Here is a 27,665-nt window from a genome sequence, read left to right as displayed (position 1 = left end):
TACCTCAAGTACGCTACTTCACAGCCGTTTGTCAAGTCACAGGAACGCGCATCCTCTCATTTGCGTTTGGTGAATCGTCAATCAGATTCTCACATCGATAGGAAATGGACTGTACCAACTCGGATGAGGGAGACGTTCATATAAACTGCACGATAGTTCCGACTTTTTGCATTGTGCTTACGAATACAGTTTTCCACTATATGTATAAGCTTATTTAAAATCTCCCTCTATCTCATTCATACAACGTTTCCCACATATTTCTAGTGTTTTCGAAACCGTACGCGATTGAAAACACCCCTCTCTTGGACGTTTGAAGCATGTGGCGCACGTCTAGCTGGAAGAAGTTGAGCAGCAGAGAGAGCTTGGAAGGATGCAGGGAAGATGGCGATGAATGTAAAGAACAGAGATGCTTTTTATCCAAGTGCTGACTACTGCAATATCTACAGCTCGCAGCCTGTAAACTATGGAGATTGCAGCCATTATTTCCCGCGGATGACAGGTAAGAGAAGACAATGTTTTCGAAAGGATTTTCAGTGCATTGCGTTGTAGCCTAACTGATGCTCTGCATCAAATTTGCTTTGCACTGCAATGGTTTAGAACATGAATGTGTTAGTCACTAATCTTTGTTTTTAAATATTAGTACGATTAATGAGAAGAAAGGTCTTGATGTCAGACTAACTGATGTCAGATTGAGAATGAACATCCCTGTCTGCATTGCAAAGACCATGGCACATCAAATGTTAATGGAACATTATGTACATGACTAACATTTTTCAATTCTCCAGATGCACCTTTTCTATATGCAACTCTGTTTTTATTATGTGATGATGATATGTTGCTTAAGCTCTGCATGGATGGCTTTGCATTAGATGTCAAGTGACAAAAGCATGCATGCATGCTTTTTCATAAAGAGTGGACTAATAATAAGTTTAGTTATTAAACAGAACCTTATGTAGAACAGAGTATGAGGCATGTTGAGTGAGGTATCTGGTAGGTTCTGTCTATGTTCATTGTCACATCTAAGTCTAAATTACATATGGAAACAATAACTGTGCTGATATGGAGTGATGATTTTTGGCAAAACATCCCAGTAAGAGCCCATAACTTCAAAATCTGTGGTCTATGTCTTCACAAAACACAAGGTTACCACTTTGGATTTTATTTAAGAGAGCTCCTTGGCAATTAAATCACGTGGCATCTAATTAACCAGGCCATACAGTACATAAAATACTGTTTTGTGCAGTGTTAAAGTGGCCTTTATTTATGATGAGGCCTCATACAGCTCTGATAAAAGCATTGAAATGCATACTCCAAAACAGAAGGATGAAATGCGTTATGATCTTAATAAACACTGCAAAATGTCCCTTAAGCACAAAGAGCAGCCATGCATGTAATGCATTTATTCTGCTCTCAATAATTGATGCTGTCAAAGAACAACTGTACAATGCACGAACAGCTTAGAAGTGTTTTGCCGCGGTGAATGGTGTAAAACAACCTGCAGCATCAAGTGATAGTACTGCTTTACCTTCTCATGTGCCCTGCATACCTTGCATTATAGATGCCCAACGGGAACAATCCTGCCTAAATCTAAAAATATTTGATCCTAGTCCTGATGAAAGAGCAGATGTTTAATGTCGTGCTCTAAATAACTTTGCATTGTGTCTTAACTTAATCTTAATGGAGAGAGCAGGTATGTGTCCCTGACCTTGAGTTGGGACTGGAGTTTCTACTTAAGACCTATTTCTGGGTTTGTATTCTCTGATGACCAAGAGATATCAGGTTTGTTTTCAGGTCAAAAGGAGAAGAATGTAAAATGGTAGGCCATTGAAAGTTTCTAAATAGTGCAAAATGATGATGCAGAGACAAGTACAAGTAAGGTTATTCATCAAAGTCTGCATGACCAACATGAAAAGCGACCAATCACGGTTCATTTTGTTAATGGAATAGATCCAAGAGTTAGATGAGTTTGTTTCTTCATCAAAATAGATTTGAAGAAAGTTAATATTATATGTGACCCTGGCCCACAAAATCAGTCATAAGGGTCAGTTCTTTAAAATTGAGATTTAGGAGTTTGTTAGGATAGAACAATATTTGGCTGAGATACAGCTATTTGAAAATCTGCAATCTGATAGTGCAAAAAACTCTAAATATTGAGAATCGTCTTTAAAGCTGTCTAAATGAAGTTCTTAGCAATGCATATTACTATTCAAAAATTAAGTTTTGATATATTAACAGTAGGACATTTACAAAATATCTTCATGGAACATGATCTCTACTTAATACCCTAATGATTTTTGGCATAAAAGAAAAATCGATAATTTTGACCCATAAAATGTATTTTTGGCTATTGCTACAAATAGACCCATGCTACTTAAGACTGGTTTTGTGGTCCAGGGTCAAATATTACTTGCTCACCAATGGATCCTCTGAATGGGAGTTGATAAGAACAAAGTAATCCACACGACTCCAGTTACAAGTTAACATCTTGTAAAGTGACAAATTTAAGCTAAAGTACTTCTGTCCATAATACCATCTGAATCAGGGGAGAAATATGCACAGATTAACCACTATTTACAAACCAAAACATTCCGAAAAATATGTGGTTGGAGTTTGATGTGCAAGGACAACCCAAGATGGACTTTTTCACTGGAGAAATCGTTATTATGGATTATGGATTGATATTATCCACAGTTTTTAACATCTTTTTACTTCACAAGACATTAATTGATGGACTAGAGTCTTGTGGATTATTGTGATGTTTTTATCAGCTGTTTGGACTCTAAGTCTGACGGCACCCATTCACTGCAGAGGATTCATTAATGAGTAAGTGATGTAATGCAAAATTTCTCCAAAATCTGTTCAGATGAAGAAACAAGCTCATCTATACCTTGGATGGCCTGAGAGTGAGTACATTTTCAGCAAATTGTAATTTTAGGTGATCTAAAACATTTAGAAAATGAAAATATGTTAAAGGTGCCATAGAATGGAAAACTGTATTTACCTTGGCATAGTTGAATAATAACAGTTCAGTACATGGACATGACATACCATGAGTCTCAAACACTACCATTTATCCTTCTTATATAATTCTGGTGTTTGCAAAAGACCACTGAAAAATAGGTCAATTCCAACATAACACAGACTATTATGCAATAGTCCCAATCGTTAATAGTTACGCCCCAACATTTGGATAGCCCAATCATCAGTAACATCAGTACATCAGTAAAATAAGGCAAGCCACTGAAGGGACATGGTTAGCTTAATGCTAGCAGTAGCCTGTTAGATTGCACTTTGCACATAAACGGAGAGATGACTGCTCTGATGATGGCGAATGATTTAAAGATCCTGAGCCTCACTAACAAGCTTCGAACTTGTGTGGTAAGTCCTTGTGTCGCTGCAGTATAACGTTACACAGAGCATATGCGATCACAATTAAATATATAATAATAATATAATATAATAATATAATAATAATAGCTCCGTAATTAAATATACATTTCCTCCATGTGCCAGCTACTGAGATGAGCAGCTCTGTGAAACAGCCAATCAGAGCAGAGCTCATCATTAATATTCACAAACCTTCCAAATAAGGCAATAACAGACCATTTTTTTATTCTAGGGACAAATCCTAGGGTTGTAAATGGACTTGTAAAACCGTTTCTGGAGATTTTTTGCCCTTTCCTATGCCATATACCTCCTATGTAGATATCAGAGAACAATTTAAAATATTGTTTCAATGCATTCTATGGCACCTTTAATGCACCATTTATGGATATGACATTTGGGTATTTTAGAATTCCAAGAAGGGCCTTTCTAATGCTGACACCGTCCAGGCAACCGGAAACAGAACCATTTGGCGCATTCTTATGTCTATTTTGGTCGGCTGAATCATTGTTGTCATGATCCCATCGGACCTGATACACTGGAAATATCACACAGCCACAAAACAGCTGACTCTCCCACCCCCCACTTGCTCAGCCTCAGATCTGCCAAAGCACCAAACATGCACTGAGTTCTGGAGGCAGGAGTCAGCCCTAATCACATCTACAGGAGGCCATACTGCAAAGATTCACTCTTTGACTCACATATCCGCTCTATTATTAAAATGGATGATTTGCGGCACTAAAATGCGTGTGACCTTTACAGTAAAAAATAATGTGGATATCATAGCTCTGATTATTTGATTTTGAAAGAAGTTGATGGAAAATTGTTTGAGAGTTTGGAATCTTTGAAACACTGAGATCTCTCATGGAACATGTGAGATTACTAGAGTCTTTGGAGTCTCAGAAGAAACATCTAAGAAGCAGGAGACAAAATCCTTTTGTTTTCTCTACATTTAAGCTCACTGCTGTGAGAACAAATTGAGATATTAGAGAGATCTCATCCTGTATTGGCCTCTATGGTTCATCCATTGAAACGTTGAAGTTCCATTGCACAAAAGCTTCTTAAAGTGAAAAGCATTCTAAAGTCTGCATGAAGTGGAAGTTGCAACGTACATAAATTCAGTATTGTGATGTATTTCCAAGTAAAGTTGACTAATGAATGTGAAGATATTGAGGGTGTGGCTTGATTTTCTGTCTAAGCTATTAAACTAACGTCATCAAAGAAGAAACTTGATTCCACAGGAGAAGCTAATATTCAGGTTTTGACTGAAGAATACAAAGACAAACAGATTTTGATTGTATGCAGACTTTCAAATGTTCCTGTCACATACACACACAAACTGTTCACTTAAAGGTTCTTTAGGGAACCAAAAATGTTTGGTTTCCATTTTAGAACCTATTTTAAGGAGCCATTCACACAGAATGCATTTTGCACTTAAAAACGTGATATACAGTGAAACAAAAAAATGCTAGAGACCCTGCAAAAGACGCAAGTGCGACAGTCAAACATGTAACATCTAACATATTTACATCGAAAAAAAAATGGAAATGCAGCAAAGAATGCAAAAATGCATTCTGTGTGAAAGGCCCTCAAAAGAGAAGTTCACTTCCCGAATAAAAATGTCCTCACCCCTAATGTGAACCAAGAAGCTCATGTATTTCTTTCCTTAAGTTGAAAAGAAATTAAGTTTTTGAGGAAAACATTCCAGAATTTTTCTCCATATTGTGGACATCAATGGTGGCCAATGGTTTGTTCACGTCAAACTTCAAAATCACCCGACGTTGTTTTACCTTTTTTTGTAAAGGGCTTTTGACTTTCTCTTCACTTTGTAAACACTGGTTCGGTACACGTGTGACCTTTCCAACCTAATACGTGAGGTCAAGCTAGTGCAAAATGAGCATTTGTGCTTAAAAAGTATATTAATTTTTTATTTTAGTTTTAAGAAAATGGCTGATCATTTTGCTAGATAAGACCCATATTCCTCCGCTGGGATCATGTAGAGCCCTTTGAAGCTGCATTAAAACTTCCATTTGGACCTTTGGCCACCATTGATGTCTCACTATATGGAGAAAAAGTCTTGGAATGTTTTCCTCAAAAACCTCAATTCTTTGCAACTGAAGACAGAAAGACATAAACATTTTTGATCACATGGGGGTGAGTAAATGATCAGGAAATGATCATTTTTATTCTGGAAATGACTTATCCTTTAACAGTGTATAGTCTCATTGTGACACCTAAATTCTGTCATTTGGCTTTCCAGGTCCAGACGCCGTTCTGAAACCTCCTCTTAGTTTGATATGTCAGCAGCCGCCTCAGCCCTTCCAGGCCATGACCCCGACCCAGAACCTCAGTCCTCCGCCGGTGATGATGTCTCCGGACCCCTTGCGATTCCCACACTGCACTCCTCTAGCCATGAAGCCGCCCCCTCACCTACAGCTGCCGCCCAACCCGCCCATCCCAGCACCCCCCGTCCTCAGTCCCAAGCCCCCTGAAGAAGACGGTCAGGCGGTGGGTGCTGACCAGGAAGCCACTCTGGAAGAGCTTTGCAAGCCACTGTACTGTAAGCTTTGTAACGTCACTCTCAACTCTGCTCAGCAGGCTCAGGCTCATTATCAGGTAATCTAAAACTCATGTTATGGTCCATGGGGTATGTAAATAAGATAAGGGAATGGTAAATGATTTCACATTCTGTGTTTATGTCAACAAGGTGGTTTTGGATTGCACAGTGCCTGATGACACCGGAATAATAGTTTTAGGCTTGTTTGTTTTTCTGTATGCTTACAAATCAGATTTTTTTTTACTTTCGGTTTTGCTTTCTTTCAGTTAGTTGTTTTTCTTAAAGGTCCCATATTGTCAAAATCGAATTTTCCTGTTTTTTTTTCATGATAACTGAGGTCTAGGGGCTATGTAACTATCATATGAGTTTTAAAACAGTCAATCCACAGTAAACTGCACACAGCCTACTTAAAGTAGCTGTTCATTTTCACGAGCCACTGTGACTTCCGCAAAGATGTGACGTCCGATCTACTCAGTCACTGCCTTCAGTCACCACCCCGAGCACCAATCACGTCCCACCCTCCTTTTGTCAAACCCAGACAATATCGTGTCCATAACATTGCTAAGCAACAACAACACGAAAACAAGTCGAGAAAACCCTGTTCAGTCGATAGATGTCGAAACTACATCATTGCACAGGCTTCAAAACAACGTGAATATAAGAGACCACTGGCACGTCAACTTCAGCCTCTTTCACACAGCGATTCCGGTAGATACACGGATAATGTTTCCCATGATTTGTTCCGGAGTTGTTTAATTAGGTTCATTCACAGTTGTTTTCCGGAATCTGTGCGTGCTTTACACACAACCCATAAAGACATGTGACACTTGGATGTGAGATGTAATGCAACGCGTACATTTCACTAAACTGAAACTAACCTGAACAAACTGTGCTTCAGCGCTGATAGTGAGGAGCTGGCTCTGCCTGATCGCCGCTTCATTCCACTTTGCACGTATTTTTTCGTTGTGAAGAGTCGCATGATAACGTGCATCATCACTACAACACTGCCTTTATGGTTGTGGCTTTTGTTCACACAGCGCTCGTTCCCGTAATTTTCCAGTATCAGCGCGCATTGTGAAAGGGGCTTTACTAAAGCAACAGTTATGTAGCTTACTGCATTTGGTGTTTGAAAAAGAAAAAACATTAATGATCATTCTGAAATATCCTGTTGAGTATCAGCAGGCTAGGCTCTCTCTATGGCTCTGGGTTCAGCTACAACGATACATGACCGTAGTTAACTGTGGTTGGCCTGGCTGTGCGTCACTCAGAAAACAACAGGCCAATCAGAAGAGAGGCTTATGAATATTAATTAGATGGGCCAAAATCGACCTGTTTTTGACAGAGCTCCTAAAAAAGGAGCTGTAAAAATATATTGAGATGGATTTTGGCACTTATACCGCAAATATATATTCTTAAGGACATCAACAACTAAAATAAACCTCCAGAAATGTGTACAGTATGGGACCTTTAAGAGCATGACTCCTGATTTAAATCTTCACTGCAATGTAATCAATGCATTGTTTTGTCTACAGGGTAAAAACCACAGTAAGAAGCTGCGCAATTTTTATGCTGGTAGCCAGCAGCCACCTCCCATTAGAATACCAGAGGTAGTAGAGCCTGTTTCCCAGCAACCCTCAGCCACTCCACCCACAGATTCTGCAAATGTGACTGCCAACCAGGTACTTATGACTCTTATCTGGTGCATTTCTGTCCAAACAAGTGTGTTCTTTCAAGCTGCCTGGGAATAGGGCTGGACGATAAAATTAAAGCATCATTGTAAATGTACATCAATAGACTAGATTTACTTTTTTGTCTGTGACTCACAAGTATTGAAATGTGTCATTTATGGCTGATTGTCAGCGCCGATTATTAAAGGACAAGTAAAAATTTCCAGATGTTTTATTCACCCCCATGTCATCCAAGATGTTAATTTTTTTCTTTCTTCAGTAGTATAGAAATTAAGTTTTATGAGGAAAATATTCCAGGATTTTTCTCCATATAGTGGACTTCTATGGTGGCCAGCGGTTTGAAGGTCCAAATTGCAGTTTCAAAGGGCTCTACATGATCCCAGCCAAGGAATAAGAGTCTTATCCAGCAAAACGATTCATAATTTTCTTAAAAATGTAAACTTATATACATTTTTACCACAATTGTTAATCTTGCACTAAGCTCAAAAGGTTAGGGTATAGGGCGAAAAACTCCATCTCATTTCGCTTAGTCATTTGACATTTTTTTTTTTTGTGAAGAGCATTTTCCTTGCAAAAGTTAGATGCATTTTTATTGTTTTAGAAAAATGGCCAATCGTTTTGCTAGATAGGACCCTTATTCCTCGGTTGGGATCATGTAGAGCCCTTTGAAGCTGCATTGAAACATTGAAACAATTTGGACCTTCAACCCATTGGTCACCATTGAAGTCCACTATAAGAAGAAAGATCCTGGAACGTTTTACTCAAAAACCTTAATTTCTTTGTGAACATCTTGGATTTGTATTATCATTTTTATGGTTATCGGTATTGGTCATTTTCAAAACCCGATTTGCAGATAAAGTAATTTAAATCTTTAAACGCCTTTAAAAACTGTTTTTTTGTCGAAGCTCTTGTTATTCTTAATTTTGACATTAGTTTTCATTTTTACACTTGACACATACAGTATATCGGTTTAAAATATCGGTTATCAGTCTACTTGATCTGTTTTTGTTGTTTGTTGTATTAGCATCTCTAAAAAAAACACCACAAAAATGGAAATTTCATGGAAATTTGATTATTTGAATTATTATTTGAATTTCAAACTGTTAATTTTAGTCATTTGGTTCAACAATTCATTTGCATCTGTAAGATTTTTTCCAAATGTTTTTAAAAGGAGTCTCTTATGCTCACCAAAACTGCATTTATTTGATTAGATACATTCATAATAATATTGTTATGTAGTAATGTTGTGAAATATTATTACAATTTATTCTTTATACAGTTTTAAACCACCATTACTCCAGTCTTCAGTGTCACATGATCCTTCAGAAATCATTCTAATATGCTGATTTGCTTTATTATTATCAATGTTCAAAATTAGTCGTGTTGCTTAAAATGTGATAATTTTTTTCAGGATTCTTGATGATTACAAGTTCAAAAGAACAGCCTTTTTTTGAAATATTTTGAAATATGTTGTAACATTATACATGTCTTCATTGCCACATTAATTTAAAGGAATAGTTTAACCAAAAATGAAAATTCTGTCATTAATTACTCACCCTTATGCTGTTCCAAACCCGTAAGACCTTCAAGTTTCTTCGAAACACAAATTAAGAGATTTTTTTATGAAATCAGAGAGCATTCTGATCCTACATAGACAACATTGCAACGGACACGTTCAAGGCCCAGAAAGGTAATTAAAGAAATTGTTGATTTAAAATCATTTTTTTTGTTTTCTTGCACATCAGTGATTCAGTGACACCACTAATGTCACATGGACTATTTTAATGATGTCCTTACTACCTTTCTGGGCCTTGAACATGTCAGTTGCATTGCTGTCTCGGCAAGGTCAGAAATCTCCAGAATTTAATCAAAAATATCTTAATTTTTGTTCCGAAGATTAACAAAGTTCTTACGGGTTTGGATTGACATGAAGGTGAGTAATTTAAATCATCCTTGCTGAATACAATTATTAATTATTAATTTAAAAAAAAAAGAATCTAAACGAGGCCAAACTTTTTTGTTCACTGACAAATGTAATGAATATCATCAAAAAGCTTTAAACAATCAAGATATTTCATAGATACAGGTATCTTTACTATCCAGCCCTATCTGGGAATATCTTTAAGTGCAGTTTGATCATGCGGTGTCACTCTGCAAGCATCCATTGACTGAGCCCGGTGCGATAGTAATCAGACACGTCCCTGTAGATGGACACCTTTTACCGCTCTACTCTTTCTTAAAGCTCTACTGTCATTGTCTCGTCTACAGCCACTCTCTAAGGGTGCTAGCAGAGTCATACTGGCCACGGAAAATGACTACTGCAAGCTGTGTGACGCTTCCTTCAGTTCCCCCGCTGTGGCCCAGGCACACTATCAGGGCAAGAACCACGCCAAAAGACTGCGACTGGCCGAGGCGCAGCAGAACGCCACGTCCTTGTGAGTCTGTCACACCCACGCGCTCTGAGATAAAACAGCCGTTGACTGTGGAAAATCCTTCCCTATTTGTGGGCGGTGTTTTTTTTTTGAGACATCAGTTATGCAGTTTGTCACAAGGTGATATCAGATGCAAAAATGGGATCGAAACCTCAAGTCATCAGCCCTATTGTTGCTTACATTAAGAGGGGTTTATAGGTCATTGATATGAAAATACTTTTAGGAAGTTGAAATATATCTAGGATATCCATCTTCATACACTCGTGTGAATTTTAGCCTCAAATCTTGATGAAAAGAAAATTCAGTGCACATTATGCATGCATGTTTTGCATGGAGGAAGAGGTTTTTCCTGTTAGCTTTATCTTCAGGCCGTTTTTGCATTGATAAGTGGGGCACTCATTTTATTGCCACTGTGGCCAGAGTTGGGCGGTGCTGATAACAAACCCAGGAAGATACATCCTGTTGCACTCCAAACGTCTTTGATTGCATCTAAACAAACATTTCTATGCCTAGTTAAGCTAGGTTTGAATTCCTTTAAGTTATTCAAAACATAACAAATTAGTAAGCAGCAGGGCTGGGTGAAAATACATGATATATTCACAGTGATTTTGCAGGTGATGTACAGTTTATTCTTCAGTATCTTCGAGATTTAAATGCTTACTTTTTATTTGACCTCTACAGTTTTTGAATATGATTTTTATGTATGTCATTAAAATAAGCATTATTTTAGAAATTTAATTATTTACTTTTATTATTATTTATAATACATGTTTGTCATTTAAATAATTTCATGATCTGTTCTTGCTTGTTTATGAATAAAACACTGAATTAAACATTTAAAAAACAATTTTATCTCACAATTCTGACATTTTTCTCAATTCTGTGAGAATTGCAGCTTGCAGTTCTGACTTTATAAGTTAGAATTGCAAGCTGCAATTCTCAAAATTGCAACTAGCAAGTTATTTTCTCTCAATTTTGAGGAAAAAAAGTTAGAATTGTGACTGTCTCGCAATTCTGAGTGTGTCTCGCACTTTAGAATTTATATAACGCAATTTTGAGGGAAAAAGTCAGAATTGTGAGTTTGTCTCGCAATTATGACTTTATAAGTCACAATTTCGAGTTTATATACCACAGTTTTGAGGAAATAAGTCAGAATTGTCGCAATTTCAAGTTTATCACAGGTTTTTTTCTCACAATTTCAAGTTTATATCACAATTCTGAGGAAAAAAGTCAGAATTGTGATTTTATGTCTCGCAATTCTGACTTTACAACTCGCAATTTCGAGTTTATATCATGCAATTCTGAGGAAAAAAGTCAGAATTGTGAGTTTGTCTCGCAATTCTGACTTTATAACTCACAATTTCGAGTTTATATTGCACATTTTTCAGGAAAAAAGTCAGTATTGTGCGTTAGTCACGATTGAGTTTATATCAAACAATTCTAAGAATAAAAAGTCAGGATTGTGAGTTTGTCTCGCAATTCTGATATTAAAAAAAAGTTTATATCACGCAATTTTGAGGAAAAAAGTTGGTATTGTGAGTTTGTCTTGCAAATACTGACCATAAATCGCAATTTCGAGTTTATTTTGCACATTTTTCAGGAAAAAAGTCAGTATTGTGCGTTTGTCTCAAAATTCTGACTTTATAACTCGCGATTTCGAGTTTATATCACACAATTCAAAGTTTTTTTTTCTCACAATTTTGAGTTTATATCATTTCTCAATTCTGAGAAAAAAAGTTTGTTTATGTCTCGCAGTTCTGACTATAACTTGCAATTTCCAGTTTAATTTCGGGGGGGTTTTCTCGCAGATTTGCGAGATGTAAACACAATTCTGAACACAAATCATAAAATATTAAAAAGTTGCAATTACCTTTTTTTATTTTTTTATTCAATGGCAGAAACAAGCATGCAAGCATGAGAGTGTTTTTTCATCTCATGTCTGATTTAAGTTTTAGTAGCAAAAATACTGCTAGAGTTATCAAGTTTGAATCAGTTTTTCATGAATCAATTAAAACTGTCTATTTGAAGTATTCAAAACTATGATTCAACAATTCATTTGCATCATACTGTAACTGAAATGTTCACAGAAGACTTTCTGTAGCATTCTTCCATATATTCTGATATTTAAGAAAGCATGTTTGTAGGTAAACATTGCTATTTTGCAGCTATATTGTTATATTTATGTATATACATGTACTTTTTCCATATATTTCCATATATTCAAACATTTTATAAAGCATTTTTGTAGTTAAATATTGTTATTTTGTAGCAGTGTTGTCATATTGTATTGTTATGTTTGTGGATATTGTGAAATGATTCCTAATTCTTCTGTGTTCATTTAGTAAAATATTCTGTAATATTCTAAAATATTATTACAATTTAAAATAACTGTTTTAATACTAGGAATACTTATTATTATTCTACCTTTGATTTGAAGTGTATTTCACTAACATCATTTTGATTCATCTTAGAAACAGTTTAGTTGTTAAGTAATAGAAATTACATAATAGCAATTTTAAAGCAATTACATAAATATAAAGGTGTAAAATATCATCAAAAGGCTGAGAAATCTCAAGATATATTGCTCATCCATACAACATGTTAAATCTTGTTTTCTTCTAACGTGTTTCCCAGAGACTCGTCCAACAATCAGAGGCGGCCACGGAAAGAAGGATACGAGTACCGATTAATGAAGAACCGTAGGGCTCAAAACAACACTGCCATGCCAGGTACTGTCTACACAGACAGATTGATCACAACCAATAGTTTAGGAGAGACAGATTTTAGTCATCATGTCATCTTGCCCCGAGACTATCCCTCGGGTTCAGTTTTCTGCTCAGTGGTCCAAGCTGTGGTGCAAAACCTCCATTTGTGATCAGTGCTTTGGCAGCAGAGCGCTTGGCAGCTGCGCGTGTTAGTTTGCCAGCCTGTGCTAATGTAGCGCAATGCGCTAGTCTCGCTAAATGCAGGCCAGACGCCAAGGCTTTGGTCTATGTAAGCCGATACTCCACCCCACGTCAGCCCGGGCTCACGAACGTCACCCACACGATGGCAGATCTCAGTCACACACATGCCCCCATTGCCCCGCGGCCCTGTCCTCACATACGGACAAAAACACACGCCCTTGCATTCTATAAGTGAAGCAGTTGGCTTTTGCATGTGATAGTTTTTTTTATCAAAAGCAAAAAGAAATAAATAAATGCTTTTTTCAAAACAGCATATCTATTACTTAAAAATGCTTGAGGATTCTTCTTATCTAATGGAGGACTCTAACTGGCAAATGTTCATTTGCTAAACAAGTGTATCTCTCTACACTGAGATGTACTGGCAGAGGGCTGATGTTTCCCTCGGGTGAGGGTCATCTGCTCTCATTATGTCCTGCAGATTATACCCATGATGAGCCACAAAGTGTATGTGTGCCAGGGTTGGGAGAATTAGGTTTTAAATAAAATTAGGGCTGTCAGATTGATTAATCACGATTAATCACTATTAATCGCATCCAAAAAAAAGTGTGTGTTTACGTAATATATGTGTATATGTATATATAAATATACATGTGTATATTTAAGAAATATATGTAATGTATATTTACATTTTTGTATAAAATAAATCATATATAAATATTAGTGCTGGGCAATTAATCACATCCAAAATAAAGGTTTTTGTTTATGTAATATATATATATATATATATATGTGTGTGTGTGTGTGTGTGTGTGTGTGTGTGTGTACTGTGTATATTTATTATGTATATATAAAGACACATGCATACAGTATATATTTTGAAAATATTTACATGTACTTGCATATATTAACATTCATATAATTTATATTATATATAAATTCATTTAATATATAAACATAACATATATTTTTAATATATACATGCATGTGTATGCATTTATATATACATAATAAATATACACAGTACACATATATGTGACCCTGGACCACAAAACCAGTCATAAGGTTAAATTTTACAAAACTGAGATATATACATCATATGAAAGCTCAATAAATAAGCTTTCTATTGATGTATAGTTTGTTAGGATAGGACAATATTTGGCCGAGATACATCTATTTGAATATCTGGAATCTGAGGGTGCAAAAAAATCAAAATACTGAGAAAATCACCTTTAAAGTTCTCCAAATTAAGTTCTTAACAATGCATATTACTAATCAAAAATTACATTTTGATAGGTTTACAGTAGGAATTTTACAAAAAATCTTAATGTAACATGATCTTTACTTAATTTCCTAATGATTTTTGACATAAAAGAAAAATCAATAATTTTGACCCATACAATGTATTTTTGGCTATTGCTACAAATATACCCCAGCGACTTAAGACTGGTTTTGTGGTCCAGGGTCACATATTATGTACACAAAAACCTTTATTTTGGATGCGATTATTTTAATCGCAATTAATTGTTGCCCAGCACTAAAAAATATGAATATGTACATGTGAATATTTCTTACATATATACATGTATGTGTGTGTATTTATATATACATATAAATATACACAGTACACACACAAAATAAAATAAAAAATACAGTTTCACAAAATGTACCCTTATGACTGGTTTTGTGGTCTAGGTTTACATATTATGTAAACATAAACTTTTTGGATTTTGGATGCAATTAATCACGATTAATCAACCTGAATGCACTAATTATATATAAATATATTACATATATTTCTTAAATATATACATGTATGTATGTGTGTATGTATACATTCATATAAATATACACAGTACACACACATATATAAACACAAACTTCTATTTTGGATGCAATTAATCACAATTAATCGATCTGACAGCACTAATTATATATAATATAAATATATATTACATATATTTCTTAAATATATACATGTATGTGTGTCTATTTATATATACATTAATATAAACAGTACGCACAGATATATAAACTCAAACTTCTATTTTGGATGCGATTAATCACGATTAATCGATCTGACAGCACTAATTATATATAAATATATATTACATATATTTCTTAAATATATACATATGTGTGTTTGTTTATATATACAAATAAATGTCTATTTATATATACATTAATATAAACAGTACGCACACATATTATGTAAACACAAACTTTCATTTTGGTTAAATTAAATGCAAATTCAAATCTTAAATTCTACTTAAATGTAAATTCTAATTATAGTTTGCATCCTGCTTTAACTAAAAAACAGTAATATTAATATAAAATATTATTATTATTTTTAAAACTGTTTGCTATTTTAATATATTGTAAAATGTTATTTATTCCTGTGATGTGAAGCTGAATTTCCAGCATCATTACTCCAATTTTCAGTATCACATGATCCATCAGAAATCATTTTGATTTGCTGTTCAAGAAACATTTATTATTATTACCAATGTTGAAAACCGTTGTGATGCTTAATATTTTTGTGGAAACCACAACACGTTGTTTTAGGGTTTTCTGATGAATAGAAATTTCAAATTAACAGTTAAACAATTGATTTAAAATATATTTAAAAAATAACTAGAGAATTTAGAATATATTTTTTTGTAACATTTAAAATTGCTCCTCTTATTTTTGATCCATTTAGTGCACCTTTGCTGAATAAAATAACTAATTTCTTCCAAGAAAAAAGAAGGTTGTGTGAATGTGAATTTCATAGTGTATTTCATCATCTTATAATATCTGCTTAGTCATATACCCATTTATTTGAAGTTTCATTGATTCACATGACCTGACATGTTTCCTGTTCTGTTTCAGGCCCTTACTACAACCCACGGCCAAGGCAGCGTATCCCACGAGACCTTGCGATGTGCGTCACACCCAGCGGCCAGTTCTATTGCTCAATGTGTAACTCGGGTGCCAGTGAGGAAGCAGAGTTTCGTCTACACCTGGAGAGCAAGCAGCATAAAAGCAGAGTGTCTGAGCAGCGCTACCGTAGCGAGATGGAGAATCTGGGATACACTTAAGAGGCAGCCAGTAATGATTTCCAGTGATTCCCCAGATCCACAGGAAATAAGCTTGCAGTCCTGGAAGTAGCCACTTTTGTTTTAAAATGAAAGGCAACGTTTTTGTGTGATTTTGTTATTCTACAAGCAATTTATGCGCTAAAATCCGCACACAATACGTTTATGTGCCAGACAACAGATCTGTTGGAAAGATCTAGGAAGGGATATCTGACAAAAAAAATGCTCATAAGCATAGATCTAGGATTAACCGGCAAATAATTCATGATTCATAATTAACATGAAAGTACTAAATATTTATCCTAGATCACCTTGTGAGCAAATACACAAATATTAGAGTATACTGCACTGTTGGGGATTAGATATTTTCAGTATGGATTTCTGTATATGTCTAGCATTTTTATTATAATTTATTTAATTCAAACATCTAAAATGACCTCCAACATGCCTTGGAGAGGAAATAAGTGTAAAAAAAAAAGGGACAAATTCTAGCTGCAATCAGTTTCCTAAACAAACAGAAGTGGCAATCCTACTCACTCTGAGCCGTAGATTCACTGTGTTTCTTCAGGAGCTACAGAACGCTCGCTAGCGTTCTGCCGATCAGATTAGAGACTGCGTTCCCAGGAGAATCCACACCGCGGGTCTCCGGCGTGCCTGCTGAATGTACTATGAAAGCGATGACAATAGATCTACGCCTGTCTGGCTTTGCACATGTTTACTAGATTTTCAATCTGACAAACAACATTTGGTCTATTTTGGGGAGTACATCTGATATTGTTAACCAGCATGCTTCAGTGCGAAATTATTTGGGTGATTGTTGTTTATTTTCATCTTGGATTATCCCCAGGGAATCTCTCCTCACACTAAAGGGAGAAATGGAAAACATGGCTATTTTTAATAAGGTCTGTGCCGCCCATGCCCCCTACCTCAGTCACAACCGCTCTGACTTAGTAGTTTTCAAGTTGGCCTACCAAAGCTTATCTGTAAAAAGCTTAATATTTCACTGAAGAAAACCATGACCTTTGAATAGTTCACCCAAAAATGAAATTTCCTGAAATGTATAGATTCGCAAATGAGTTTGTTTCTTCATCTGAATGAATTTGAAGAAATTTAGCAATACATCACTTGCTCACCAATGGTTTTTATGAGCTGTTTGGACTGATGCAATGCTAAATTTCTCCAGGGTGAATACATTTTCAGCAAATTTTCATTTACAACTATTCCTTTAAAGGGAACCCCGGGTATCAAGGGAGTAGATCACTTTCAGAACAAAAATTTACAGATAATTTACTAACCCCTTTGTCATCCAAGATCTTCATGTCTTTCTTTCTTCAGTTGATAAGAAATTATGTTTCTTGAGGAAAACATTTCAGGATTTCTCTCCATATAATGGACTTCAATGGTGCCCCTAAGTTTGAACTTCCAAAATGCAGTTTAAATGCAGCTTAAGGGGCCGTTCACATGTCGCGCCTAAAAACGCGTGGAAAACGCTAGGCGCGCCAACAAAGCGCTCGGGCGCTTGCGCTCCGGAAGCGTCTGCCGTTTCTAAGCAACCATCAGCTGCGCTCTAGGCTCCAAGCCTATGCGTCTCCATGCATTGTTTCTTCTATTAGCGTCAAAATAATGGGGGCTTGACAAATCATAAAGTTCAGGAAATCCCTGGACCACCGCGTCGCTTCCATTATGCGCGCGCAAGCCGTGCGTCTACATTTGAAATAACGAATTTGAGCGTGCAAAAGACGCTACATGTGAACGGCCCCTTAATGTGCTTCTTAACAATCCCAGCCGAGGAAGAAGGGTCTTTTCTAGCGAAACGATCAGTCATTTTCTAAACAAACTCACTATTTATGTACTTTCTAACCTCAAACGCTTGTCTTGTCTATGTCTGCATGAACTTTCGTTTTCTTCCCCAACTATCATAACATCACTGCAGGAGTCCTGACCCAGCGTTTACAAAGTGAACATGCAAAGAAGATAGCGATGTTGGACGATTTTAAAGTTGAAGAAGAAAACAAGATGGTAGTTTTTTCATACACCCTAACTGTATTGACCCGAATTACACAGACAACGCATGCACAACGCAGACATGAGACAAGATGAGCATTTGCAGTTAAATGTATATAAATAGTCGATTAGTTTCAAAAATGACCAATCGTTTCGTTAGATAAGACCCTTCTTCCTCGGCTGGGGTCGTTTGAGCTATTTAAAGCTGCATTTAAACTACATTTTTGGAAGTTCAAACTTGGGGGCACCATTAAAGTACACTATTTGGAGATAATTCATGAAATGTTTTCCTCAAGAAACATAATTTCTTTATGACTGAAGAAGACATGAACATCTTGGATGACAAAGAGGTGAGTAAATTATGTGTAAATTTTTGTTCTGGAAGTGAACTAATCCTTTAAGACTTGTATGGCCTAATATTAGTTAAATTATATCTCTTACTAAAATATGTAGTAGAAAACCCATGAAAATATTATGTTTTATACATATTTTGGACTATGGGGGTGCCATTATTTCAATTACGTAAAATGGCTGCATTTAGTGAGCTACTGAGCTAAAATAAAATACTAATACGATGATCACAGCTACTGAAAGAGCTTTACAGGTGGCGATGGATATTTAAACCAAATGCCTTACCATCGATTTCCCCACAAGGAATCTAAACGCCCCCGGATATCGAGTAAAAGATCACACTGAGAAACTCCTTCAGTGTCCGTGGCATCATGACAAGCATCGACATGTTTACATCCTGTCTGGGTGGCATCTAGCATTTCTTGTCTCTGCCGTTTGTAAGCTCTTTCAGTAGCTGTGTTCTACTAAAAGCCTCAGAGGCATCAGGGCTCAAGTGGAGAGAACAAATACGTGGGTCTATATTAAGTTTTATTCATCCACAGGGATCTTCCCATTCTTTTCTCATCTTCTTATAGCTAGGAAATCTATGGAAGCCAGTTTCCTTCACTGAATAAAAAAGGTAATTCTGACTTTTTATCTCACAATTCTCTTTTTTTCTCGCATCATAAATTCTGACTCGCAATTCTGACTTTTTTTTCTCAGAACTGAGATATAAACGCACAATTGTGAGTTATAAAGTCAGATTTACTAGATATAAAATTAAAATTGTGGGATATAAACTCACAATTGCAAGAAATGAAGTCAGAAATGACTTTTTTTTTTTTTTGCAATTGCAACTTTGTATCTCGCAATTTTGACTTTTTTCTCAGAATTGTGTGATATAAACTCGCAATTGCAAGTTATAAAGTCCAGTTCTGAGGAGAAATAAAGACTGATTTTTCACAGAATTGCAAGTTTATATCTCCCAACTCTGACTTGACTCGCAATTGCGAGTTTATATCACACAATTCTGACTTCATTTCTAAGAATTGCGAGTTTATATCTCGGAACCCTGGCTTATAACATAACATAAAATAACATAAATCTTTCATGGGTTTTCTACTACATATTTTAGTAAGAGACATAATTTACATTATATATAACCATACAAGTCTTAATACCCAGGGTTCCCTTTAAGCCGTTAAAGTGGGACAAGTAGGAACTGTTAAAAATTTAAAATGCTTTAAGGTTTTTTGTTCATGGATGCATAATTTTATGCATAAATATTGCCCTTCATCTATTTTATCACTTAAAATGCTATAAATGTTTGATGAAATACAGTATATTCTAAACAGAAGAAGTGACCCAGTTTTACTTTTGCTGTTTTTGATGCTCCTTAAATAAGCTATAAATCACTCTTCAGAGTTGCAATTCATTGTCACTAAATGTTTGCGATTGTAATTCACCTCTGATTTAGTATAGTTCTGCATGAAATTATTGCTGCTCGTACATACTAAGAGGACGATTACAGAACTGAATTGCACTTGTTAAGACATGGAAAAAAACAGTATTGTGATGTATATATATGATTACTCAGACATCTATGTTCATTCAAATCAAATGTTTACAGCGGGAATCATCACAAGGGAATTATGGGAGCACTTGACGGACTAATGGACTCAGTGGAGCCGTGAAGACATCTTAAATGTGCCTCGGAGTATAAAGCCTACTCAACTGTGATGTTGAACATTTTGTGTTGTTCTGCTTTGCATATGTTTCCAGTAGGAGAGACTTACAGTCCAGCATAACGAGTAATGTTTTGCATATTCAAATAACTGACCATTTATGTCAAGCTCTTTTTATATAATCGTGGTGATTTGTTTCACATGTATATATTGATATCAATTTAAAAGGTCACTTTGCATTTTAAACATGTTAAATGTTAATCTAATATGTTTATAGTGCAGATTATTCTGTAAAATGCACCACTGATTATCAATTTGATGATTTGATGGTGAAAAGTTATTTTGTGGTTTTCTAGAAAGCCAAGACGAAACGGTTAGAGAGAGGGAATGGGCTCAGAACTCGTTGCAGGCCGGACTAGAACCTGCATTGTCCATATGAGCACTACAGCTATAAAAAACTGTGGTGGTGTTTTCTACTGGTTGCTCCCAGAGATTCACCAGAGGCAAGCCATATCCTGTTTTGTGTTTTGTGCGGTCAGGAAGTCATGACCCTATCTGGAAACAGACCTTCCCAAAGGACGCCAGCAGGGATGCTAGGTTGGAGAATCCCAACAGTCTATTATTCCCTGCAAGCCAATCCTGATATTTTCCCATCCATAAATACCTCTGTTGGGAGTTACTATCGAGTCGTATTTCACTAATGTTTTCTAAAGGATTAGCAGAAACATTTTATTTTGAAGTGCGTCGAAATAAAATATAGCTGTAGTGCCTTTTGAAGACATTTTGAAGTTCTTATATATAATGGTTGCCTTTTCATGTTCATTCAAGGTCTGAGTGCAATACAGATGATGTGATATTTATCTGACCTCTTCCTTTTTTCCCTCGAGATGTGTTATTAAACAGTGGTTCAATGTCTTGAATGTACAGTACAGATGAAAGAACATTTTAACTTTATTGTAGAGTCCTGGAACTCGAATTTTAAACGCAATATAATGTATTAATAAAATATTTCATTAAAAAAACTATTGTTTCAGTACTTTGTCAGTATACATTGTGTGTCTGCAATACATAATGATTGACAAAATAAAAATTCTGTCATTAATTATTCACCCTCATGTCGTTTCCAAACTCATAAGACCACAAATTAAGATATTTTTGATGAAATCTGAGAGCTTTCTGATCCTATATAAACAGCAATGCAACTCAAGGCCCAGAAAGGTAGTAAGGACATTGATAAAATAGTCCATGTGACATCAGTGGTTCAACCATAATGTTATAAAGCTATGAGAATGCTTTTTGTGCGTAAAGAAAACATTAATATAGCTGCAAACAGCGATTACCAGGGTTCAAGCATTTTAAGTCTCGTAAACACATATGAAAAAAGACATTATGTAGCAAGCCTGTAACCACCTAAATCAATGATTTAAAAAAGCTTTTTGCCAAATCCAGGTAATTTACCATATAACAATTATGTTTTTTTAATGTTTATGACTTTTATAGCGCCAGCTGTGGTCTGATCTCCTTAAACCTTTGCATGCTTGTTTAGAATCACCTGTCACATGTGCTTGGCAGGTTTTGTGAAGTTTTGAGTTTTCCTTTAGGCTTTATAGGATTTTGGGTAAATTTGTAAAGGCCCCTTTTCTAAACGAGCCTCTTATATCTTCCCAAATGTCAATCTTTTTTTGAGAATTATTGACCTAGTGAGTCCAGAGAACTGTACAACAGTGTTTTTTTCCCAGACTTTTTCCAAACCTTCTCAATCATTTAACAAATTATTTGATTGACAGCAGTGGTTTTAGAGGCAAAGTTGTTCCGTATGAGGAGTTCTATCATATGATATGAATATTGCGTGTATGTGTGGAAAACCATGCAATGTAAAATTGTTTACACTCTTGAAAAATTCAATATGCTCACACCAGACAAAATGCATGCCTCAGATTCGATCGTGAGCCTGGCAAAAGTTGGGGGTATTTTAGATTTTTTTTAAAAACCTTCTTTTGCAAACTACTCCTAGGTTGTTTGCCCGATTGGAACCAGACCAGTGCAGAAAGATTCTCTGGAGAGCGAATATCAATAATTATCAAAAAAAAGTCTAATTTTTAATGGCAAAACATTTGAGTAAAGTGCCTATAACTCCTGAAAAGAATGAGATATCTTTGCCAAACTCATAATACTTATGTAAGAGCTCAATCTGAGGTAGCAGGACTAAAATTATGGAGCTTGAAGCATAAAAATGGCTATAACTACGCAAACCATTTGTCCTATCAACATGAAAATCGCTGTGCACGGTCTTGGTCCAAAGTGCCACAAGTGTCTATAAGGACATTCACGTATCTCCAAAAACATGTCCGCCATTGGCTGATGAAGTTTAAGCACCTATTAGACATGGTTAATGATAGCCAATTGGAACGAAACCCAGTCACTTGGAAATCAGCCACTGGGGAGTGATAACGTAATTTTCAAGGGCTTAAATAATTGTGCATTGCATGTTTTTTTGCACATACACACAAAATTCATATCATATGACAGAACTTCTCTTTCCAGATAACTTTGCCTCTAGAACCACTGCTGTCAATCAAATTGTTTGTTAAGTGATTGAGATGTAAAAAAAAACTACTTTTGCAAACTAGTCCTAGGTTTTTCTCTGGAAAAAAACACTGCAGTACAATTCTCTGGACTCTCTAGGTCAATAATTATCAAAAAAAAAAAAAGCTCTTTAGAAAGCTATAATGGGGTCGTTTAGAAAAGGGGCCTGTCTGAATTGACCCAAAATCCTATAAAACCTAACGGAAAACTCAAAACTTAACGAAACCTGGTGAGCACATGCGACAGGTGATTTTAAACAAGTATGCATAGGTTTAAGGAGATTGGACCACAGCTGGCACTATAACAGACATAAATGTTACAAAACATAATATTTCTATGGTAAATTACCTGTATTTTCAAAAAAGGCGTGCTTAAATGCCTTAAAGCGCCTGAACCCTGGTAATCACTGCTTGCAATATTTATTTTTGTTATCTTTGCGCACAAAAAGTATTCTTATAGCTTCATAAAATTAGGGTTGAACCACTGATGTATTTTATGACAGAACTTTCATTTTTCATTTTTCATGCATCCAGAAACAATGATTGTATTATATTCATACTTATTACAATTGGTCTTTATTATATCTATTTGCATACTAAATTGTGATTTGCATTTATTTTTCTCTTATATACTTTGAAACAGACTTTAAAAGTGTTATGATGTGTGGCATTTCATGTCTGCAAAACAACTGTTTTATATTACAACTACTTTAGTACACAGCTAGCATTTAATATGCAAATCTAGTTATGACTCATACCAGCTCTCATGAGCTAAATTTCACACCAGTGGTTTTAAGAGAACACAACATGGTTTCTCCTCTCAAATAATGACATTCTTAAGCGCTCTGTTGTTTGCTCACCCCACCCATAAGTCTGTGGGACTGCAGTCACGCTGAAATGAGTGGGATGCATTGTACAGGGCCAAGTCAACTGACAAACTTGTGTCCTGTTTTTTTTTTATGGTGTGCATGGATAAGGCCCTGCGGGATAAGTGACAGCTGGGAACAGGGAACAGTAAGGCTGGGAATTCCAGTGGCATCAGCTGAGATGAACAGATGTGAAGGGCTCTGAGTCTAATGAAAGTGTTTTTTCAATTCCTGATCACAAGTCCTTATATGTGTATGCATTGATTTAGAAAAATTACTTAGCACAATTAGCTTTTTTGCTTTTAAAGTTATACGTTTAAGTTTGTCAGACAAATATTTTTCAAGTATTTTAGCTAAATATTTTTTTCCTTAAGAAATAATAATAAAAGATTATGCCAAGCTATTTAACAAAGTTTTCTTTTCAAGAATTTCATGCTTAATTTTTGTTTTGTTTTTAATCAGAAAAGTTATTATGCTGATGTTTTTGACTTTAAAGCGACACTAAGTAACTTTTCCCTCAATGCTCCCTCTACAGGTTAGAAGCGGAATTGTCCATTACCGCTGTCGTAAATAATTTAGCCTACCGTCGTGTCACGTGCACGTTATTTGTTTGAAAGGCTATCCAGGAGCGGCTTTGGAAATAACGATGTCCAGTGACAAGGTAGAGTATGTTGTATGACTTTATAAAAGTGTGAAAACCTTTTGTGAAGCCTGCCGTGAAGCAAGTCGCATTTGTAGTATCATTTGAACTACAAAACCGCGACCCGACGACCCAAACTTACATAGTGCTGTTATGGCTGACAGAGGGTCGCAAAGCGAAGTGCCGTTTCACCCTGTTATGAGTTGATGAACCACTGACATGAGGTAAAAAAAAGTTACTTAGTGTTGCTCAAAATTATTTTTTATTGAGATAAAAGAATATAAAAGACAAAAGATATGTATTTATGTCACTATATGTATACAAAATCAATTTTAATGTTTTTTTTTTATTAGGAAATACAAAAAAAGATCATGTAATGGCCCCCTCAGTCTGGTAAAATGTATAAAAAACTGTCAATATTTTTAAGAATCCTAAAAAAAAAGCAGCACAACTTTTTAAAACACTGACAATGATAAGAAATGTTTCTTCAGCAGCAAATCACCTTATTAGCATGATTTCTGAAGGATCATGTGATGAAGATTGGAGTAATGGCTCTGAAAACTCTTTGCATCACAGGAATAAATTACATTTTAAAATTTGAATAAAAACAGTTATTTTAAAAAATAACATGCTATTGTATATATATAGATTTTTTTATCTAATAAATGCAGCTTTGCTGAGCATAAAAAAAATTGTTAAAAAAAGTATACAGACCTTTTGAAGGTTAATGTAACCAATAGGAAACAGTGTATTCTTTGTCATGTTCTGTTAACAGTCTACGTGGAGAGGAAGTGAGTCTGTTGTCATGGTGTGCAGTCGACGACTCAGAGCTAAAAACACAAACAATTGTGGAGATGGTTATTGATTTCAGGAAGAAGAACGCCCATCTCCTTCCTCTAGCAAAACTCTGTTCCACCATCAGCACACAACAACCAGAAATATCACAACAATTATTCAAAAGGTCTGTATTGCTTTGAAATGTGTCCTATAATAGCAAAGCCTATTTTAATTCTACGTTATCGCAAAATACGTATCTTAAATTACTGTTGCATTAAACTAAAAGATTAAGATTGTATTCATGTTTAAAAGAGCAGCCATATATTTTGAAGTTTTAAGACAATTTATACTGTGAAAAGTATTTATTTATTTTGATTTTTAATTTAATGTAACTTTTTTATTATATATTTATTTTAATCTCATTATTATTAATTTATTTTATATTTTTATACTGTATTCTTTAAACATTTCCACTGATCTTCTAGCATTATTTTGTTTTTTCTTTATTTTATCATATTTTATTTATTTTAACATATATATATATATTTTTTAATCAGATTTTTTACACTATTTTAAACATTTCCACTGATCCTGATCACTCCCTTTTGCTTTATATATTGATTTATTTTTTCATTTATTCAAATACATTTTTGTTTACATTTTTTGTTACGTTTTTACACGTTTTTTCTCGACGCATTCTCCCTAGCTCTCCCTTGGGCTTTATTTATTTATTTATTTATTTATTTATTTATTTATGTTCATGTTTTTTATTGATTTGAATACATTTGTGTTATTTATTTATTTTTATCCATTTAATTTTTAATCTTATTTTTTATTTATTTGTTTTTACATTTTTTTACACTATTTTCTTTACACATTTCCACTGACCCTCTAGCACTCCCTTGTGATTTATTTATTTTATTTATTTTTTAATTGATTTAAACTATTTTTTATTCTTTATTATCCATTTATTTTATTCTTATTTTTTATTTATTTGATTAATTTGTTACATTTTTACACTGTGTTCATTAAACATTTCCACTGACCTCATATAATTCTCTTGTGCTTTATTTATTTATATATATTTTTTATTTATTGAATTATATTTGTATTATTTATTAATTTTTATCCATTCATTTTAATTTTATTTTTTATTTATTTGTTTTTTTATTTGTTTGTTTTCATTTTTACACTGTTTTTCTCTACACATTTCTACTGACTCTAGCACTCCCTTGGGGTTTAATAAAATAATTTTTATGATTTATTTATTTTTATCCATTTATTTTAGTCATATTTTAATTTTTGTTTTTTTACATTTTTACACTGTTTTTCTCTACACGTTTTCACTGACCGTCTAGCACTCCATTGGGCTTTATTTATTTATTCATTTATTTATTTATTTATTTTATGATTTCATTAAATTGATTTGAATTAATACATTTGTATTATTTATTCATTTTTATCCATTTATTTGAACAATTTCAAATTTTAACCTATTTGTTTTTACATTTTTACACTATTTTCTCTACACATTTCCATTGATCCTATAGCACATCCTTGGGCTTTATTTATTTATTTATTTATTTTTAATTGTATTGATTTGACCCTCTAGCACTCCCTTGTGCTTTATTATTTATTTATGTTCATGATTTTTAAAACTGATTTGAATACATTTGTATTATTTATTAATTTTTATCCATTTATTTTTATTTAACTTTTTATTTATTTGTTTTTTAATTTTTAGTTTTTCTCTGAATGTTTCCACTGACTCTCTAGCACTCCCTTGAGCTTGCTATATTACTTATTTATTTACGTATTTTGTTAAATTAAATTTAATACATCTGTATTATTTATTCATTTTTAACCATTTATTTTAATCTTATTTATGTTTTTTAATTTTTAACACTATTTTCTCTACACATTTCCACTGACCCTCTAACACTCCCTTGTGCTTTATTTATTTATTTAATTATACATTTTTAATTGATTTGAACACATTTTTATTATTTATTGTTTTTATATCCAATAATTTTAGCCACTTTTTTTCTCACATTTTCCACACTGTTTTTCTCTACACATTTCCACTGACCTTCTAGCACTCCCTTGTGGCCCTCTTACTGAACCTCAAACACACACACACACACACACACACACACACACACACACACACACACACATGCCAAACAAACCATGAGGCCAAAAGAGTCATTTACTTCGGACACACACATCTCTTATGACATCAGTCTTAATAAGAAAACATGCTGTCATTCAGCAGCTTCCAGGAAGTGCAGTGCAACCCAACATCTGAGTCACTGAGAAATGACAGGAATGTATCACTCTGAGAGAGGACAGATATTTCCGCTCAACACAGAGCCAAAAATATTTGGCACTTCGCGAAGAGGATGACTTGTTTGTGTCCTGCTAACATTCAGCAACTTAAACCGAAAGACACTCATATATTTCCCTCGAGTGTAAAGCCATTCAAAGCAATTCACTAGATTGCTGGTTTAGTCACAATACAGATGTTTATTTTGAGTTTTGCAAACCATTTCAACGCTTCTCATGAATATATATATACCTAATTCATATTTATAGACATAAATGTGCAATAGCATCACTTTAAACCAGCCAAGACATTTTGAAAAACAAGCGCTATGCTAATATCTTGATTTTCCAAAACAATAGCGCCATCGTGCGTTACTTTATTAGTAACACCGGCCCAAATATTTAATAGAAG

The 27,665-nt window shown here is 34.7% G+C and overlaps 1 protein-coding gene across 1 annotated transcript; it reads left to right on the top strand.

The window, feature by feature from the left end:
• The first annotated feature begins 369 nt into the window (after nucleotides 1–369).
• Nucleotides 370–21,073, top strand: zmat3 (zinc finger, matrin-type 3). Its single transcript, XM_073825789.1, has 6 exons — nucleotides 370–499; nucleotides 5,645–6,000; nucleotides 7,474–7,620; nucleotides 9,898–10,064; nucleotides 12,696–12,790; nucleotides 15,836–21,073. Exons 1-6 carry the CDS (start codon nucleotides 382–384, stop codon nucleotides 16,042–16,044), a joined length of 1,092 nt encoding a protein of 363 aa, XP_073681890.1. The 5' UTR covers nucleotides 370–381; the 3' UTR covers nucleotides 16,045–21,073.
• The last annotated feature ends 6,592 nt before the right edge of the window (nucleotides 21,074–27,665 follow it).

The sequence above is a fragment of the Garra rufa genome, chromosome 20 (genome assembly GCF_049309525.1).
Source record: "Garra rufa chromosome 20, GarRuf1.0, whole genome shotgun sequence".
Lineage (NCBI taxonomy): Eukaryota > Metazoa > Chordata > Actinopteri > Cypriniformes > Cyprinidae > Garra > Garra rufa.
The sequence above is the reverse complement of the archived record's forward strand: the minus strand, read 5'-3'. Positions and strand labels throughout refer to the sequence as shown.

Excerpts from the sequence above, each read along its gene's own strand:
- zmat3 (XM_073825789.1), top strand. The coding sequence starts at position 382 with ATGGCGATGAATGTAAAGAACAGAGATGCTTTTTATCCAAGTGCTGAC. Across the intron at positions 500-5,644 it reads TTATTTCCCGCGGATGACAG|GTCCAGACGCCGTTCTGAAA; the intron begins GTAAGAGAAGAC and ends TTGGCTTTCCAG. Across the intron at positions 10,065-12,695 it reads CAGCAGAACGCCACGTCCTT|AGACTCGTCCAACAATCAGA; the intron begins GTGAGTCTGTCA and ends CGTGTTTCCCAG.